Genomic DNA, 19,463 nt, shown 5'->3' on the forward strand with positions numbered 1-19,463 from the left:
GGAATTACCCACTGAGTTATTAGGCACCCAACCCTAAGCCAGAGGTTCTTTTGACTCCTCTAAGAGTCAAAAGAGAAAAAAAGCCAGTCTTTGTCACTGTGGTTGCCAGGATCCCCTGGTCTCTAGGACCTGCTTAGGAAAAGAATGCAAAGACCTGCAGGCAAGGAGCGTCCATCTGGGAAGGTAATGGGCTTGCTGAGCTCTCTGGAAATGGATGGGATTGGAGGCGCCAGTCGGAGTGACTCCTTGATGCACATGGTGGTATACGACATCTCACCCAGCTGGTCCCTGTGAGGACAAGGGAAGGAGGGGCAGGAACTCAGACTCCATAGCCAGTTGGTAAATATTAATGTTTTTTCCTCTTCATTATTTATTCTTGGTAAACATTACCTCTAGGTTAAAGTTATTTTGCAATTGATTTATGTAACAGAATGCTAAAATGAGACTCTTTCTGCCTGAGGATCAGCTGAAGTTCCAGAGGAAGAGGAACCAAACAAGTGTCAGATATCCTCATTATAAAGTGAGATGCTAATCTACTGGTAAAAGATTTGCTAGGGAGGTTTCAGAAACCAGTTTCGCAACTCTTAGTCACCATATAAATCAAGAATGTAGAAAGTATGACTAAGGACTGAAGAGAGAGGGCTTCAGAGTTTTGAGAGAGGAAAAAAATCCTTTAAAGATAATGTTGGAATGGCACAATGCTGCGGAATGCAGGAGGGCCCCCTCAAGCGTGTTAGGCAAAGAGGGGCTTCTTGGGTCACTTCTTGGTCACTTAGATGATCTGACATGTGTGCCTTGGAGTTTGAGGAACAGAGGACTGAGAGGAAAGTCTGTGACTCAGAACAAACAGGGAGTTGGGGGAGAGCAATAGAGACAAATAGGTAAGGAGTGCTCCAGTGTGTTCTATGGGCCAATGAACCAGCAAGAGGGAGAGCTTCGGAACCGTCTTGAAAGGAACTCTGAGGACAAGAATTCCCTTGTCTCATGAATTACCATGGCAAAGCTCCAGTGAGGAAATCTCCAAGATTCTCCTTGAAACTCAGATACGCCTACTGAGAGTGAAAGGAAGCACTGAATAGCCACCAAGCTCAGAAGGCAAGATCTCCATAGTACCAAACCTTTTCTCCTCGTTCCTCCTGGGACCACTTCTAAAAGGTTCAGAAACAGCAGCTACTGGGTTGGTGAGGAACTTGTCAGTAAAAAGAAGCCAATCAAGACCCCCTCACCCACCACTGGCTTTCAGACCCAAAGAAATGCTGAGCTGGGATGGAGGGATATGCTCCAGATTGATACGAATTTGTATTTTTTGCTATTCCACTGGACCAGACAGCTTAATTACTGAAATGAGACTGCTCTTATGACTTAAATGGATAAGAACTCTATGAGATTCACTCAGAATTTCACCCCAGATGAAAAGAACTTGCCCCACACAAGTGTGAAGTATCAGAGGGAGAAGAATAAACTTTTTCATTTTCATCCTAGCCAGTTATAAGATGACTGCATATATTCAGTCTATTTGCCTTATTGTATTTCTATTTGCTTTTCTGATTACTTATTTTGAATGCAGGCTCTAGCCATTTGGCAGTGCAGATTTTCATTTTGAGCTCTTTCCTCCTCAAGCTCAGAATAAAAAGGGTAATTCTGCTTAGCCTGGCATTTTGCATATTTTAGAAACACAATATTGTCCATCTTAGCCCTGGTGCAAGAAGAGAGAAATTTTAACCCAATGCAGAAATGGCTGACGAGGAGCCAAAGGGATGTTGAACAACTTGCCAGCTTTTTCAGAAATTGCTCTTTGCAGTGTGGTTTTATTATCTGTCTAAAAGAATTATAAGTTTTCAGCATGCCATGTACAAATTTCATTAAATGTAAGTATAGGGCCATAGTATGGAATAAAAACATATTTTTCTTTATATTTTTATTTCTTTCATTAAAATGAATGGTAGTTAACAGATCCTTAGGAATTTGTTTTCTTACCTGGCCAAGATTTCTTTGTTTTCACATTTCACATAGGCCAGAAAAGAATAAGAAAGGCCAATATTGGGGTTGTATATATATCCACCCTAAACAGGTTAAGATATCCAATCAATGTTAAAGAATGAATAAAAAATGACTAATCGACATTATTTTGTGCTATACAGATTAAACCTTTAATTAATTAATTTTTTATTTTTTTCTAAAGATTTTATTTATTTATTCATGAGTGACACACAAAAAGAGAGAGGCAGAGACACAGACAGAGGGAGAAGCAGGCTCCATGCAGGGAGCCTGACCTGGGACTCAATCCCAGATCTCCAGGATCATGCCCCAGGCCGAAGGCCGCGCTAAACCTCTAAGCCACTGGGGCTGCCCATAAACCTTTAATTTATGGTAGGAAATAACTACTGTTTCCTTATAAAAAGTAAGATCTCTATCATAGCTATATAAATCCAAATTTCCCCTTACAAAAGTTCTTACTGAGCTTACCTTTGCATTTGAAATGCAGTGTTCCCCCCTAGTGCTAGGGGTGGATGACTCTTAGCATTTCCATCTTTCTGCCCTTTTGACTAGCAGAGCAAATAATAAGTGAAATATCTAGCTAGGGTGAAGAATGTGGTTTAAATCAAGACGTGCTTGTTTGTTTTTCTTTCAGACAGCATGTCTTAGGGGTAAATCCATAACCTGGGCATCACTGAACAGTCAGATAAGCTCAAAGTCTTGCAAATGGTGTTGACATTTCTATCTAGCTAATCCATCCTAGAAGAGTCAGCTTGGGTGTCAGATCTCCCAGGAAGTCCTCTTGAGTCCCCTCTTGAGTACCAGGTTAAGTGACTGTCTTCTAAGTCTCTGTAGTGGCCAGCACATCTCTCTCTTGCTACCCTTAGCAGATTATATAGAGATTATCCATACAGAAGCCTGTCTCCTCTCCTTGGGTGTGAGCTCATTGAGGACAGGACCCACACCAAATCTTGCACATTTCTTAAGTGCCTCAGTACTGAGAATGTATGTACTCAGTCCATAATCACTAGATTCAACTACAGTGTATATGATTTAGTACTGTGTTCAAAGTCTAAGCTAGTTCTGAGGAATGAAAAGGAGATGGGAGGGAATGACTACAGTGGGGCTTAAATGATACGGATGCTTGCTGGGATCTCAGAGAGGAGACACACTTGAGCTCTACCATTTAAGCTCTCAATGCAAGTCTAGGGATCAAGTCCCTATTTCCAGTGCACTGAGCCAGGTGAAAGAAAGAAATGGGACGTTACACACCACTGATTAGAAAAACAAAACAAAGAAACAGATAATTGTGGATGGATGAACTTCTTTTGCAAAGATATAATGATAATTTTGATCTCTCTAGAAAAAGAATAGTAGTCTCCTTTTCTGTTTCTATAGGCACATATCTTGAAGCACAATGGTGACTAAGGTACCAGAGGAGAAAATAAAGGAAAACCCATGAAGAGGAAGAAGGATGAAATGTTTAAGAATGCAGATCTTACCATGTGATAGAAGACCTGTCCCTCAGGATGCCCCTGATCTCCTGCCGGCATCTCTCCTGATGCTCAGGGTTCAGAGCCAGGTGGTAGAGGAGCCAGGAAATGCTCCCTGCCATGGTGTCATGCCCTGCCAAGATGAATGTGTTCACCTCAGACCGTAGGTCAGTATCTGAGAAGCTGTTGCCATTTTCAGCCTGGAAGGTATAGTGGAGATATGTTTATGCAATGTCAGTTTACAGATGTCTGCAGCCCTAATCAAGATAATGGCTTTAGGGGAAAAAATTAGAGATTCATATGAGAGTTTCCATTTTAATTCTGTTCAACAAATATATAGTAGGAGCCACACTTTGACAAAGGAGAACCAACATTACATAAGAAATGTAGGCCTTGCAAAGAGTTCCTCCAATCATCCTGCCAGATTCATGCAGATTTTCCAGCACCTCCTCTTCATCATTTTACCAACTTACTTTGTGACCCATTTTCCCGTGTTTCCCTAAACTACCATGTATCTTTGCAGTAATCACCAAGTCCTGTCCAATTAGCAAAAAATTTAGTATTATCTGATTCCCTGTAGTGACAGAATTACAGACCTCTATCTTTACCTCAAACTGTATAGAGCCAACCCATCACCTCAAAAGTATTGTTAAATTTAGTTGATCAATTTTGCTCTTGTCTCCCCTCCTCCTCACTCATCCATCTACCCACACAATTAATTGATACACGAGCTGCCTCAGACATTTAAAAGATTTACCTGGGCAGAAAGGATAATATCCAGATAATCCTGGTCCTTCCGTTTCTGAGTGTTGCCATGCTTCTTCTCATCTTTGAGTAATTTCTTTCTATCCTGGATTACCTTTTCTGGGACAGAATAGCAATTCCCCATTACCAAAGTGACAGCAAAGTTAATCAAAGTAAAATAATTACAGAGCAAGCCATGGCTCATAAATAGCTTCAAATCTTAGCTAATTTCCTGATCTCAGAATGGGTACTTGTATTTAAGTAGAATTAATTTTTGCGGATGTTTGTTCTCCCTCAAACGACAAACTTTGATCAAAGCTCCAAAGAAACACAATATACCTAAAATAGACTTTGTATAACTAGGTAGGCAATATAATAAAAATGGTTTCAAATGCAGGTGCAAGTCCCAATCATTCTTTTCTTTCTCAGTCTCTTTTTAATGGAAAATTTATCAAATGAAATGGAAGACAAGCAAAGAAACACCAACATCTGTATAACTGAAGGGTCTTAGAAGAAAACCCCACAAAAATATGAAACAGAGTATCTAAAACTATAATTCAAGAAAACTTTCTGGAAGTGAGACATAATTTAAATGTACATATTAAAAGGCCCATCCTATGCCTAGGAAAGTTGGAACAGAATAACCAATACCAATACATATGCTAATAAAACTATTTGACATTAAAGACAGAAAAGAAAATCCTCATAGACTCCAGACAAAAGAGCAAATAACTTTTAAGGGTAAGAAAATTAAGGTAGCATCATATTTTTCAAGAACAATAAAGAAATCAAAGCAAGATTAGAGCATTTTCAGGGTGCTTAGGTGGCTCAGTCAGTTAAGCATCTGACTCTTGATTTTGCCTCAGGTCTTTATCTCAAGATTGTGAGATCAAACCCTGCACTGGGCAAAAGATCAGAGCATTTTAAAGAAATTCAAGGACACAAACTAGGAAAAAAGTATTTTATATCCAGGAAAATTGTCAGTCAAGCAACTATCAAGTCTATAAAAAATAGGTATAAACTTGAATGAACTCAGAAAATATTATGCTCATGAGCCCATCCTGAGGAATCTAGAGTGGATGAGCTTCATCCAACCAAGAAATAAGTAGGAAAACTTCATTAAAGAACTGAGGTGGGCATTTCATAGATGTAATTTTAGATCTCAGACTAAAATAAGGATTGGCACATGGGAAGAAGTATATCACATAAACACTAAAAGTGAAAATAATTCAACTAAAAATAGGAGGAGAAGGGAGAGAGAAAGGAGAAAGTAGAATAATCACTAATTGTTGGGAGCCTTGCACATTTTATCTTTTCTCCTTCTGGACCTGAGGCCTTTCCTGCAACCATGTTACACCAGATCCTCAGGCCAAAAAGCACCCGAGCTTGATCCTCCTCTTCATCTTTATTGGAGTGAGAGGTACTGGCGCAGTGTGGATGTCATTTGGGATAGGAAGAATAACCCAGAATCCTGGAACAAACTGGGTCTTCATGATTAATACAAGTTCTGCTCAGTGAATGTACATTACAGAAAACTGAAGAAAGGAGATCCAGACTTCAAATGAAATGTTTCACTATAAAGTTGCTCAGAAAGAAGGCCTTCCAGAAGCCATCCTCATGATTTTCTACTTATCCAGGAAATATTTCCCCTCTAAATGCATGAAATCATGTTGGTGTATTGTGTTAGGGTTTGCACTGATTAATAAGTATCTGAAACTTGAAAAAAAAGATCACTAATAGATGTATAAGTAATAAATGAAAACCAAAGGATATTATTAAATTATTATTAAAAACTGACAAACTATCAAATAACCAGTCACCAAAGGACAAATACTATATGGCTCCTATGGCTCCTCATATATATCTAGAATACCTAGTCAAATTTGTAGAGACAGAAAGTAGAATGGTGGTTTCCAGGGGCTGAGAAAGGAGTGTAAAGAGGAATTATCATTTAATACGTATGGAGTTTCAATTTTGCAAGGTAAAATGAGTTCTGGAGATGGATGTTGGTGGTGGTTGCACAATAATGTAAATTTACTTAATAGCACTAAACTTTATACTTCAAAAAGATTAAGATGGTAAATGTTATCTATATCTACCACAGTAAATATGACAAGCCAGATAGCAAAAGTTTAAATAGGGAAAGGGGAATTAAGGATTTATGAAGGACTAAACACTATGGTAGCCAGAGTAAAAATATAAACCTTCTAAAATATCAAAAGGTTTATTTTTAAAAAGCAAAGAAAACATACCACATAGGAAAAGAAACACAGTGTGCTGAATTGAATAATGTAGCCCCCACCCCCCAATTCCTGTTTACCCAGAACCAATAAATGGTTATCTGTTATGGAAGTCTTTAGGAAACTAATAAACACAGTAACTATAACATAAGACACATAGTAAAACATAATCATATGACAATGTTGAGTCCAAACATATCAGTCATTTCAACAAATAAGAATGGGAATGTCTTGTTTACTAAAATAAAAACATTTTCAAATTGACTCATAAAGCAAAACCCAACTATGTGCTGCATGTAAGAAAAACACATAAAACAAAGTAATACAAAATGGCTACAAATAAAAGGATGGACAAAAATATACCAGACAAATGAAAATAATAAGAAAATTGGGGGTTGCAATCCTGATATCAAACAAAGTAGAGTTTGAACAAAAACTCATTAAAGGAGATCAGTTTTTAATGTTAAAAGTCATGGTATCACAGGGCACCTGGCTGGCTCAGTTGCTGGAACATGTGACTCTTGATCTCAGTTATAAGTTTGAGCCCCACATGGAGTGTAGAGATTACTTAAAATCCTATTTTAAAAAGGTCATGATATCACAAGATGTAATACTTAGGAACACATACACACACCAAATAATAGCAATACCTATTTAAAGCAGAAACTAGAAGAAATGCAGGGAAAAATAGGCAGAATTGCACTGATAATAAGAGTCTTCAACATAGCATTCCCAATGCAGGACAGGTCAAGTGGACAAAAATAAGATATAGAAGATCCAAACAGAATAATAAGGCAGAGCATATGGGGGGAAAATTTCAGATGCCATACCTAATGACAGAGAATTTATCTTCTTCATAAGAGTAAATGTTGGTTTTTTTTTTTTTTTTACAAAATTGATCATATATTGGACCAAAGAAAACATTACTGAGTTCTATAAAATGGAAATACTACAAACAATGCATTCTAATTACAATACAATAAAATTAGAAATTAAAAAAATAAAGAAGCTTTCCATTCAGAAATTTATAAATTTTCTATTAAACATCTTTTGAGTGGAAGGGAAATGCAAACCGAAATTAAAGAATTTCAGAAAAAATAGGGGTGCCTGGGTGGCTCAGTTGGTTATGTCTGCCTGCAGTTCAGGTCATGATCCCAGGGTCCTGGGATCTAGCCCTGCATCAGGCTCTCCACTCGCCCAGAAGCCTGCTTCTCCCTCTCCCTCTGTTTGTGCTCTTTCTCACTGTGTCAAATAAATAAAATCTTTAAAAAAAGAATTTATGAAAAAATGATAATAAAAACATTACTTATCAAAATACATGGGGTGTATTTAATTGATAAACAAGAGAAAATTCATAGCCTTAAAAGCATAGAGCAATAAGAAATGTAAAAATCCATCTTAAAATTCTTTTTTTTTTTTTCCATATTAAAATTCTTATAGAATCTCAAGGGACTGCAAAGAGCCAAAACTATCTTGGGAAAAAACAAAACTGAAGGACTAACTAAACTATCTAAACTCCTAAAACACAACACCAAGAAACAAACAACTTGATTCAAAAATGGGCAAAGGACTTAAGTGGACATTTTTTCAAAGAAGATATATGAATGGCCAATTAGCACATAAAAGATGTTCAACATCACTGATCATTAGGAAAATGCAAATCAAAACTACAATAAGGTACTACCTCACACTTATTAGGATTGCTATTATCAAAAACCCTGGAAAACCAGTGTTGGTAAGAATGTGGAGAAATCAGAACCGCTTGTGAACCATTGGTGTGAATGCAAAATGGTACAGCTGCTATGGAAAACAGTATGGCAGGTCCTCAAATAATAAAAAATAGAATTATCATATGATCCAGCAATTCCATTTCTCGAAAAACTTATGAACACACACACACACACACACACACAAATAGATTAACAAAGCAATTAAAAATAGTAATAAGAATGAAAGAATTAAATATAGTAGTCCTCTCTTATCTGCAGGAATACGTACCAAGACTTTCAATGGATGTCTGAAGCCACAGATAATACCAAACCCTACATAATCTATGTTTTTTCTATACATACATACTCATGATAAAGTTTAATTTATAAATTAGGCACAGTAAGAGATTAACCACAACTAAAAATGAAATAAAATAATTATAAAATATGTTGTAATAAAATTTACGTGACTGTGGTCTCTTGCTTTCTTTCTCAAAATAGCTCATTGTACTATACTTTCACCGTGCTTCTTGTGATGATGTGAGATGATAAAATAGCTACTTGATGAGATGAAGTGAGGGGAATGACACAGGCATGGTGACATAGAGTTAGGTTACTACTGACTTTGATGATACATCAAAAGGAGGATCATCTGCTTCCAAACCATGATAATTGAAACCGTGGAAAGCAAAACCATGAATGAGGGAGAACTACTGTAAATATATTAGATCCTAACTTAAAAAATTAGAAAAAGAATAACAAAATAAACCAAAAGAGAGTACAAAAAATAATAAAGAAAATAATAAAAATTAGCATGGTAAAGAACAGAAACACAGTAGATCAAATTAATAAATAAAATTTTTTGAGTCTTTCAAAAAAATCCATAATAGACATATACTGGCTAATTTAATTGGGAAATGAGGAAGAATGCACAAATATATGAAGTAAGAAATGACAAAGGGAAAATAACTATTAATACAGAGAAATTAAACATTTTTATTCTATTTTATGTATTTTTAAAGATTTTATTTTTAAGTAATCTCTACACTCAACACTCAACTTACAACATTGAGATCAAGAGTTGCATATTCTGTTGACTGAACCAGCCAGGTGTCCCCAGAGAATTTTTTTAAAATCATGAGACTACTGCTTCTATCCAAATAAGTTTTAAAACCTATATGAAATGGAAAATTCAGTGTACCAGAGTTGACTCCAGAGGAGCTAGAAAACTTAGACTAATGTCCATAGAAGAAATAGAGAAGGTCATGAATAAATGATCCCCACCAGAAAAATGAAAAATAAAGGACCAAAGAGAAGAAAGAGAGAAAGGAATAGAAGTTTTTGAAACAGTAAATGACTGAGAACTTTCCAAAATTAATGATAGACACCAAACCACAGATATAGGAAACTCAGGATACCAAGCAGGAAAACACCAAAATATCTACACGAAAAAATCAAGATGCACGTTTCATTCAAACTACAGAAGATCAAAGACAAAAAGGAAATCTTGAAAGAAACCACAGGAAAAAAAAAACTTAACCCATAGAACAGCAGTGACAAAAATTACATTGGACTTCTCTTCAGAAACCAGGCAAAGAAGAGAGTGAAGTAAAATATTTAAAGTGTTTAAAAAGAAAAATCAGCCAACCTTGAATTCTTCCAAATTACCCTTAAAAATGAAAGAGAAATAAAGACTTTCTCGGACAAAAATTGAGGAAATTTGTCATCATTAGACATGCTTTACAAGAAATAGTGAAATCTGTTCTTTGGAAAGAATGAAAATGATATAGGCCTGAAGCTCAGATCTACATAAAGAAAGAACATTAAGGAAGGAATAAATGAAGGTAAAATAAAACCTTTTGTTTTCCTATTTTTTTTTTTTTGGAGTTTTAAAAAAAAATTTTATTGGTGTTCAATTTGCCAACATATAGAATAACATCCAGTGCTCATCCAGTCAAGTGCCCACCTCAGTGCCCGTCACCCAGTCACCCCCACCCCTCTCCCACTTCCCCTTCCACCACCCCTAGGTCGTTTCCCAGAGTTAGGAGTCTCTCATGTTCTGTCTCCCTTTCTGATATTTCCCACTCATTTTTTCTCCTTTCCCCTTTATTCCCTTTCACTATTTTTTATATTCCTCAAATGAATGAGACCATATAGTGTTTTTCCTTCTCCGATTGACTTATTTCACTCAGCATTATACCCTCCAGTTCCATCCACGTCGAAGCAAATGATGGGTATTTGTCGTTTCTAATGGCTGAGTAATATTCCATTGTATACATAAATCACATCTACTTTATTCATCTTTCAATTGTTTTCCTATTTTTAATTGATCCCACATATAACAATCTGTTCAAAATAATAACAACATTCAGTTTATAGCTTATGAAGAAGTAAAATAAATAACAATGTTATAAGGGATAGGAGAAAAATTGGGAATTGCGAATACCCTGTTATAAGTTGCTTGCAAGTATTATTTGAAAATGGGCTTGTTAGTTGCAAATACACATTATAGGGATGCCTGGGTGGCTCAGTGGTTGAGCATCTGCTGGCTCAAGGAGTGATCCCAGGGTCCTGGGATCGAGTTCCGCATCAGGCTCCTGGCAGAGAGCCTACTTCTCCCTCTTCCTATGTCTCTGCCTCTCTCTGTGTTTAATGAATAAATAAATAAAACCTTTAAAAATACACATAAACTCAAGGACAGCCACTAAACAAGGTAAAAAGGAGTATAATTTATATGTTAAGAGAGGAGAAAAGTGGAATCTTATTAAATGTTTAATTAAAACCAGAGAAAGCATAAAAAGAGTGGAAGACTAAAAAGAAAAAACAAAACAATGAATAGTAAGAAGTAACAATTATGGTAGCTATCAATCCAAATATTCATATTAAGCATCAATGGTTTAAATAAACCAATTAAAAGATGGACTGTCAGAGTGAATTAAAAAACCAACTATATGTTGTCTACAAGAAACCCACTTTAGGTATATAAAGATACGTGTAGATTAAAAGTAAGGGAATAGAGAAAGATATACTAACTAACCAAAAGAAAGCTGGGATAGCTATATTAAGTTCAGATAGAACAGATTTCAAAACAAGGAAAATTATTAGGTTAAAAATTATTAGAGATTAAAAAAGGGCATTCCATAAAGATAAAGGGGCCAATTCTCCAAGAAAACAACAGTCTTTAGGGTAAATGCGCCTAGGAACAGAGGGTCGAAATACATAAGGCAAAAAATAATAGGACTCAAGAAGGAATAAATGAATCTGTTCTTATAGTTGGAGACTACAAAACTCCCCTGTCAGTAATGGACAGATCCAACAGGCAAGAACCAGCAAGGACATAGTTGAACTGAACAATATCATCAATCAACTGGATCTATTTGACATCTATAGAGTACATCATCCAATGCAGCAGAATACACTTCCTTTTCAAGCTCACAGAGAACATTCATCAAGATTGACAGCATTTGGGCCATAAAACACACCCTAAATTTTAAACAAACATAAATCATACAAAGTATGCTCTCAGAGCACAATGGAATAGAAATCAATAACAGAAAGATAGTTGGAAAACTCCAAAATAGTTGGAGAATAAACCACACATTTTTAAATAACGTATGGGCTAAAGCAGTCTCAAGGAAAATTTTAAAGATATTTTGAACTAAATAGAAAATTAAAATACAACTAATCAAAATTGTGGAACACAGTGAAGGCAGTACTTAGAGGGAGCTTTATAGCATTAAATTAATATATTAGAAAAGAAGAAAGATCTAAAATCAGTAATCTAATCTTCTGCCTTAGGAAACTATGAAGAGAACACATTAAATCCAAAGTAAGTTAAAGAAAAGAAATAAAAATTAGAACAGAAAGCAGTGAAATTGAAAATAAGAAACCAAGGGCTAAAAATCAATGAACCAAAAGTTGGTTCTCTGAGGAGTGCCTGGGTGGCTCAGTTGGTAAAGCATCTGACTTCAGCTCAGGTCATGGTCTCAGGGTCCTTCAGCTCAGGTCATGGTCTCGGGGTACTTTCTGCTTAATTTTTCTGTAAGCCTAAAACTCTCTGAAAAATAGTTTGTTAATTTTTAAACTTATTTTAGGGAGAGAGGGAGCATGGGTGTGGAGAAGGGCAGAGGGAGAGGGAAGGCGAATCTTAAGCAGACTCCATGCTGAATGTGGAGCCCTAAGCAGGGCTCAATCTCACAACCCTGAGATCATGACCTGAGCCAAAATCAAGAGTCAGACACTTAACTGACTATGCCACCCAGACATGCCTAATTTGTTATTAAAAAGAAATACTACAGAGTCTCTTTAAATAAATCAGCATGGTCCCAGTACATGAATACATAGACCAATAGAATAGAAAAGAAAGTCAAGAAATAAGCTCAAGTATATATGTCAGTTTAGTATATGATAAAGGTAGTTAGCGCAAATCACTGGAGGAAATGATGGAACTTTTAAATTAAATTAAATTTTTAATTGAAGTGTAATTAACATAGAGTATTATATTAATTTCAGGTGTACAATATAATGACTCAATAATTCTATATATTACTCAATGTTTATCATGATAAATAAGTACACCCTTAATCCCCTTTATTTACATCATCCAATCTCCTACCCATCTGTCCTCTGGCAACCTCCAGTTTGCTCTCTGTATTTAAGAGCCTGTCTTTTTTTTGCCTCTTTTTTTCTTTGTTTTGTCTTTAAATAAAAAAATCTGAGTGAGTTCATATGATATTTGTCTTTGACTTCACTTCCAGAATACCCTCCAGGTATGGATGTGTGTTGTTGCAAAAGGCAAGATCTCCATCTTTTTATGGCTGAATAATAGTCTGTGTGTGTGTGTGTGTGTGTGTGTGTGTCACAGAAAAGATGGAACTTTGTAATACATGGAGATGGGACAACTGGATAACCATTTGGAAATGTAAGATCAACACTTCATAGCATATGTAAGAATAAACTCTAAATGGATCAGAGATCTAAATGCAAAAAGAACAAGACCACACAAGCACTGGAAGAAAAACATGAATGAATCTCTACAATTGGGGTATAGTTGCAGTAGTTCTCAGCTGGAGATAATTTTTTAAAGGTTTTAATTTTATTTTTTGCTTTTTGAGAGAGAGAGCACTAGCAGGGGTGGGGTGAGCAGTGGGCAGAGGGAGAGAGAGAATCTTAAGCAGGTTCCACACCCAGTGCAGAGCCCAATGTGGGGCTCAGGGCTCGATCTCAGGACCCTGAGGTCATGACCTGAGCTGAAATCAAGAGTTGGGTGCTTCACCACCCAGGTACCCCAGCTGCAGATAATTTTGATCCCAGGGGACATTCATCACTATCGAGACATGTTCAGTTGCTACAACTATCAGAGTCATACTGGCATCGAGTGGGTAGGTGTCAGGGATGCAGCTAAACATCCTACAAGACACAGGACAGCTCCCCACACAACAAAGGCTTATGCAACCCAAACTGTCATTAGAGCAAGGGTTGGCATACCCTAGAAGAGGGGGAAGGCTATTAACTACTATTTAAAGTCCAGATGCAATAAAAAATTTCATAAATTTGATGACATAAAAATAAACATTTTGAAAAAATTTTATTTTGAACAAATTTAATTTTTCCCCAGTACTTTGCATTTTGTTTTTTAATCATCATTATGTAATATAAAAAAATAGTAAAGAATTTTTTCACCAAGTACATTGTAGATGCCCCCAGATACATTCTAATGAACCATACAAATTTAGCATTTTCTGTGTGGGCAATGATATGGACAAGTCTGGAACTACTGCTGTATATAATGCCAATCTATGTCTTAAATGGTTAAACTAACCTGCTTCTCTGAGTCTACTCCTTATAATATCTACATTCCTGTGTGTCTATGTGTGACTGTGCATGTGTCAGTGTGTTGCAAATTTCCTTGAGGCAAATATATTCGCTAAAGTAAATATATATATGTGTATATATATTTTTTTTTGAAAGAGAGAGAGAGAGCAAGCATGAGCAAGCAGGAAGGGCATAGGGAGAGGGAGAGGCACGCTCCCTTCAGAGCAGGGATCCCGAAGCAAGGCTCATGGGATCATGACCTGAGCTGAAGGCAGACACTTAACCGACTGAGCCACCCAAGTGTCCTAAAGTAACTATTTTTATGTTTAACACTTATTCAGTGCCAGGTATTGTCCTAAGCCTTTTATGTATCCCAACATATTTAATCATCACTGCAAACCTAGAAGATAGTTCCTTTTAATCCCAATTTTACAGATGACACTGAGACAAAGCAATGAGTAACATGCCCAAAGTCACACTGCTAGTAAGTAGTAGAGCCAAGGAAGGTTCATTAACTACTTGATAAATATTCTCTATTATGATGTTGATGAAAAGTAATGTTGAATTGCTTAAAAAGCTTAATCTATTTCAACTTTTATGTTTATGTTTTGCCAAAACTCTCTTTGAATGAAGCTTCTTTTTTTTTTAAGATTTTATTTTTAAGTAATCTCTACATCCAACCGACATGGGGCTCAAACTCATAACATTAAGGCTGACTGAACTACTGACTGAACCAGCCAGGTGCCCCAAATGAAACTTCTTTTTTTTAATTTATTTTTTTATTGTAGTAAGATGAGATTGGGCACGTTCAAGATGGTGTGGCCATGGACTGTTTTATTTATTTATTTTTTAATTGTAGTAAGAACTCTTAACCTGAGATCTACCTACTTAACAAACTTTTACATGCCCAATACAGTACTGTTAACTTACAGGCAGATCTCTAGAACTTCTTATCCTGTGTAACTGAAAGTTTACCCCCACTGAAAAACTCTCCATTTCCCCCTTCTTTTGAATACATATCCGTGCTCACTCTGCTCTGCTCCTACATTCATTTCTATATTGTGTGAGTGTTTTTAGTTTGTCATTATTCCTTTATTACTGCAAACACTGTGTAAAGAGCCACGTGCCCTGTATGCTTTGAGATATTAAATGTCCCCTTGTTATATTTGTATTATTAACAATTGTACATAATGACCAAGGTGTAGCTAACTTCTGACAGGACTACTACTATGGATGCAGCAAATTCTTTTTTTTTAAGATTTTATTTATTTGTGTATGGTGAAAGAGAGTGGTCTAGTTTCATTCTTCTGCATGTGGATGTCCAATTTTCCCAGCACCTTTTATTGAAGAGACTGTCTTTCTTCCAATGGATAGTCTTTCCTACACAAAGATAAACTCAAAATGGATGAAAGATCTAAATGTGAGACAAGATTCCATCAAAATCCTAGAGGAGAACACAGGCAACACCCTTTTTGAACTCAGCCACAGTAACTTCTTGCAAGATACATCCACGAAGGCAAAAGAAACAAAAGCAAAAATGAACTATTGGGACTTCATCGAGATAAGAAGCTTTTGCACAGCAAAGGATACAGTCAACAAAACTAAAAGACAATCTACAGAATGGGAGAAGATATTTGCAAATGACATATCAGATAAAGGGCTAGTTTCCAAGATCTATAAAGAACTTATTAAACTCAACACCAAAGAAACAAACAACCCAATCATGAAATGGGCAAAAGACATGAAGAGAAATCTCACAGAGGAAGACATAGACATGGCCAACATACACATGAGAAAATGTTCTGCATCACTTGCCATCAGGGAAATACAAATCAAAACCACAATGAGATCCCACCTCACACCAGTGAGAATGGGGCAAATTAACAAGGCAGGAAACAACAAATGTTGGAGAGGATGCGGAGAAAAGGGAACCCTCTTACACTGTTGGTGGGAATGTGACCTGGTGCAGCTGCTCTGGAAAACTGTGTGGGGGTTCCTCAAAGAGTTAAAAATAGACCTGCCCTACGACCCAGCAATTGCACTGTTGGGGATTTACCCCAAAGATACAGATGCAATGAAACGCCGGGACACCTGCACTCTGATGTTTATAGCAGCAATGTCCACAATAGCCAAACTGTGGAAGGAGCTTTGGTGTCCATCGAAAGATGAATGGATAAAGATGATGTAGTTTATGTATACAATGGAATATTCCTCAGGCATTAGAAATGACAAATACCCACCATTTGCTTCGACGTGGATGGAACTGGAGGGTATTATGCTGAGTGAAGTAAGTCAGTCGGAGAAGGACAAACATTATATGTTCTCATTCATTTGGGGAATATAAATAATAGTGAAAGGGAATATAAGGGAAGGGAGAAGAAGTGTGTGGGAAATATCAGAAAGGGAGACAGAACATAAAGACTCCTAACTCTGGGAAACGAACTAGGGGTGGTGGAAGGGGAGGAGGGCGGGGGGTGGGGGTGAATGCGTGACGGGCACTGAGGGGGGCAGTTGACGGGATGAGCACTGGGTGTTATTCTGTATGTTGGCAAATTGAACACCAATAAAAAATAAATTTATTATAAAAAAAGATTTTATTTATTTGTGTGTGTGTGTGTGTGTGTGTGTAAGAGAGAGAGAGAGAGAGAGAGAGAGAGGCAGAGACACAGGCAGAGGGAGAAGCAGGCTCCATGCAGGGAGCCTGACGTGGGACTCGATCCTGGGACTCCAGGATCATGCCCTGGACTGAAGGCAGTGCTAAACTACTGAGCCACCCGGGCTGCCCTAGCAAATTCTTCTAAAGCAGCATTGTCTCTATAGCTCCATTAAGAACAAGAATGTTTTCTTTTCTCACAATGAAGCCTATTCTTTTTTTTTTTTTTTTGAAGCCTATTCTTCTGGACAGACACAACACAATTATGACCGCGTATGGATGTGGGCCACCCAAATGCAAGAAGTACCTGTGTACTGATGGAGAATTTTGACCAGCTCCTGTAAGCGATGGCCCTGAGGGCTGAATTTGAAAATTATGTCATGGTGATGTAAGAAACTGTACAAGCGGTAAAAGTTTATTTTACTGGCTTCAAACGTTGTTTTAACATAAAGATCATGGTTGCTAGGAGAGAAAGAAGGGACAATATGTCAATGAATGACTTAGAGGATAGCCAATAGATGTCTTTCTTGTTTTCCTGTCACTGACCTGCTTATCTGGCAGTTGGTCTCCTGGCTGAAAGCGCATTTCATCAGTACATCCAAGGTCATCAGGTTGATGTGCTCAAAGACCTCCACAACTGTGTCCTGAGTGCCACAAATCTTCTCCCACTTACCCTGGCATAGGAGGTCAAGATCAACAACATCACCATCATCAAAATGCCTTTACCTGAAAGCTCCTCTCTGACTGCTCTTAGGACATAAGGTAGACAGCCCTGACCTAGAAGGAGCCATCCATTATATATGTAAATTAATCAAGTGGCATGAGGAGGGGAAAACTGCACCGAGCTGTGTGAGAAAGAGCATGGAGCAACCCGGGTTTCTGGAAAATGGCTGAGTTAAGTATCTTCGGCCTTTCAGTTATTATCATAACTCTGCTTTACAGCAGATCAGAGTCCCAGTAAAACAGACCTATAATTACAGAGGGACTCTCCAGGGCTTCTTCCATCTTCAGTCCCCAAATCGCTAGACAATCCACCCTATCACTACTGCCAACCACCATAGCCACATTTAAAATAAACTTGGAACATTGTAAAACACATTTTCAATTCAGGGGCTCCTAGGTGGCTCAATCGGTTAAGCATCTGACTCTTGATTTCAGCTAAACTCATGATCTCAGGGTTATGAAATAGAGCCCCACATCGGGCTCCGTGTTGGGTGTGGAGCCTGCTTAAGATTAGTTCTCTCCCCAAAAAAATAAAAATAAAAATAAAAAATAAAAAAAAATAAAAATAAAAAAAAAAGATTAGTTCTCTCCCTCTCCCTCTCCCCTGCCCCTCCCCCCCTTCTTACAGACCAAAAACAAAACCCAAAGACATTTTCAATTCAGAAGTGGAGGACAGAGAGAAGCTATGAAAGGAGCAGCTTCGGGGAGTGGCTCCCAGTCAAGTGCTCCTTCTGTCCACTTTTTCCCCCCCGCAAGTGACCTACTTACACTACATCCGAGATGTTTTGTGGCTGAAACTGCCATATATGAAAATGTATTTGTCATAATAGGCATTCATTGTGTAAAACACAAATAAATCTGAATGGTTAAAGTCAGAGCAACCTACATTTGTTGAACACCTACACCATAGCTAGGGGCTGCTATGAATTTGCAGGTCTGGATGGGGGTGGGGTGGAAGGCAGAGATTTTTTTTTTAAAGCTCTTACTCAAATGTCAATTGTTTATTCAATTGTTTTCATCTTTAATTATATAAGTTTAACTGAGTAAAAAAAAGTAAATTTAGAAGAAATGGGAGCAAAGGGGAAGCTCAAGGCTGGAGGCACTTCTGCATAGTTCAGCAGAGGGAGGAACTATGGATGGGGTCTCAGGCACAGGTGGGACAGAGAAACAAGGAAGACAGAAGTGGTTTTATTGAAACAATGTTAAACCCAGTACCATCACTGGCTAATTTGCAATTGTGCACAAAGCTGCACAGAATGGAAATAGCATGCTCCCTGCCGGGCCCCCTAGCCTGCCCTCTGGTTTGCTGCCAAGAATGAGATAGGGGTATTTTCACCTCAACAAGGGCAACTGATGTTAAATCCACTTCTGTGAGAACCCAGTTAATCAGCTGGTAACAGCAGGTCTCTCTTGGGAAAAGGGATGAGTTTACAGATGAAGGTGGAGGGAAACTTTGACTTTGTGGGGTTTAAAGTTTATAATAAAACTTCTATTAATGAGTTACTTGTCTGATTTTTAAACGAGTACAAATTTAAAAAATTTAAATATGTCATGTACAATTGAAGTTTTGGAATGGAACTCATTTATAAATCATGCCCATGGGAATATTCATCTGCCAGCATCTTCCTGGCTCTTTGAAAAGGCTCAAATCAGCTCCTAATGATCCTCCTACTATCCACTAGAGGAAACTCACATCTGAGACTTTAATGTAGACACTTATCCTTTCTAGGGTCTTTGTAACCATCAGGCAAGTTCATCCTAACTTCCACACCTTTGTTCATGCTAACTCACTCTGCCTAGAATTCCCTCATCTGTATTATCCACATAATCAAGTCTCGTTCATATTTCCTGGCAAATCTGAGTCCCCTCTGCATCTGAAGCTACTATAGCTGTTCCTGGTTCCATCACTTGTCAGTTATAGCACTTACCATCTGAATCTCACTACTTGGTACTTGGTTTACTGCCATAGGGTCTCAAAATACATCCAAGTCATATGACCAGATCTTCATCATTTTTTATCACCCAAAGAACCAAAGCAAAGGCTTACATAGACACCTCTTGCTCAGCTGGTAATTGTACATTGGCTAATTTCTAGGAGCCATCCTCCTTT

General features: G+C 37.5%; 1 protein-coding gene and 1 long non-coding RNA gene across 5 annotated transcripts in view; one reads left to right on the forward strand and one right to left on the reverse strand.

Moving 5' to 3' along the window:
• CYP4X1 (cytochrome P450 family 4 subfamily X member 1) overlaps positions 1-19,463 on the reverse strand; it is a 37,831-nt gene that overhangs the window by 7,482 nt on the left and 10,886 nt on the right. For all 3 annotated transcript variants that reach the window (XM_072772254.1, XM_072772253.1, XM_072772252.1), the window contains 5 exons: positions 17,177-17,304; positions 16,938-17,092; positions 4,228-4,334; positions 3,480-3,670; positions 155-288 (listed from right to left, as the gene is read on the reverse strand). In XM_072772254.1, coding sequence (XP_072628355.1) covers positions 155-288; positions 3,480-3,670; positions 4,228-4,334; positions 16,938-17,092; positions 17,177-17,304 — 715 coding nt within the window. The remainder of the gene's footprint in view (positions 1-154; positions 289-3,479; positions 3,671-4,227; positions 4,335-16,937; positions 17,093-17,176; positions 17,305-19,463) is intronic.
• On the forward strand, positions 85-17,730 carry LOC140602579 (uncharacterized). 2 transcript variants are annotated; one of them, XR_012005516.1, is made up of 3 exons: positions 85-339; positions 3,376-3,637; positions 16,866-17,730. It is a non-coding gene; the product is annotated as an uncharacterized lncRNA (long non-coding RNA). The 2 variants fall into 2 exon arrangements; XR_012005514.1 differs by lacking the exon at positions 85-339 and adding an exon at positions 618-1,868.

Source organism: Canis lupus, chromosome 13 (genome assembly GCF_048164855.1).
Source record: "Canis lupus baileyi chromosome 13, mCanLup2.hap1, whole genome shotgun sequence".
Taxonomy (NCBI): domain Eukaryota; kingdom Metazoa; phylum Chordata; class Mammalia; order Carnivora; family Canidae; genus Canis; species Canis lupus.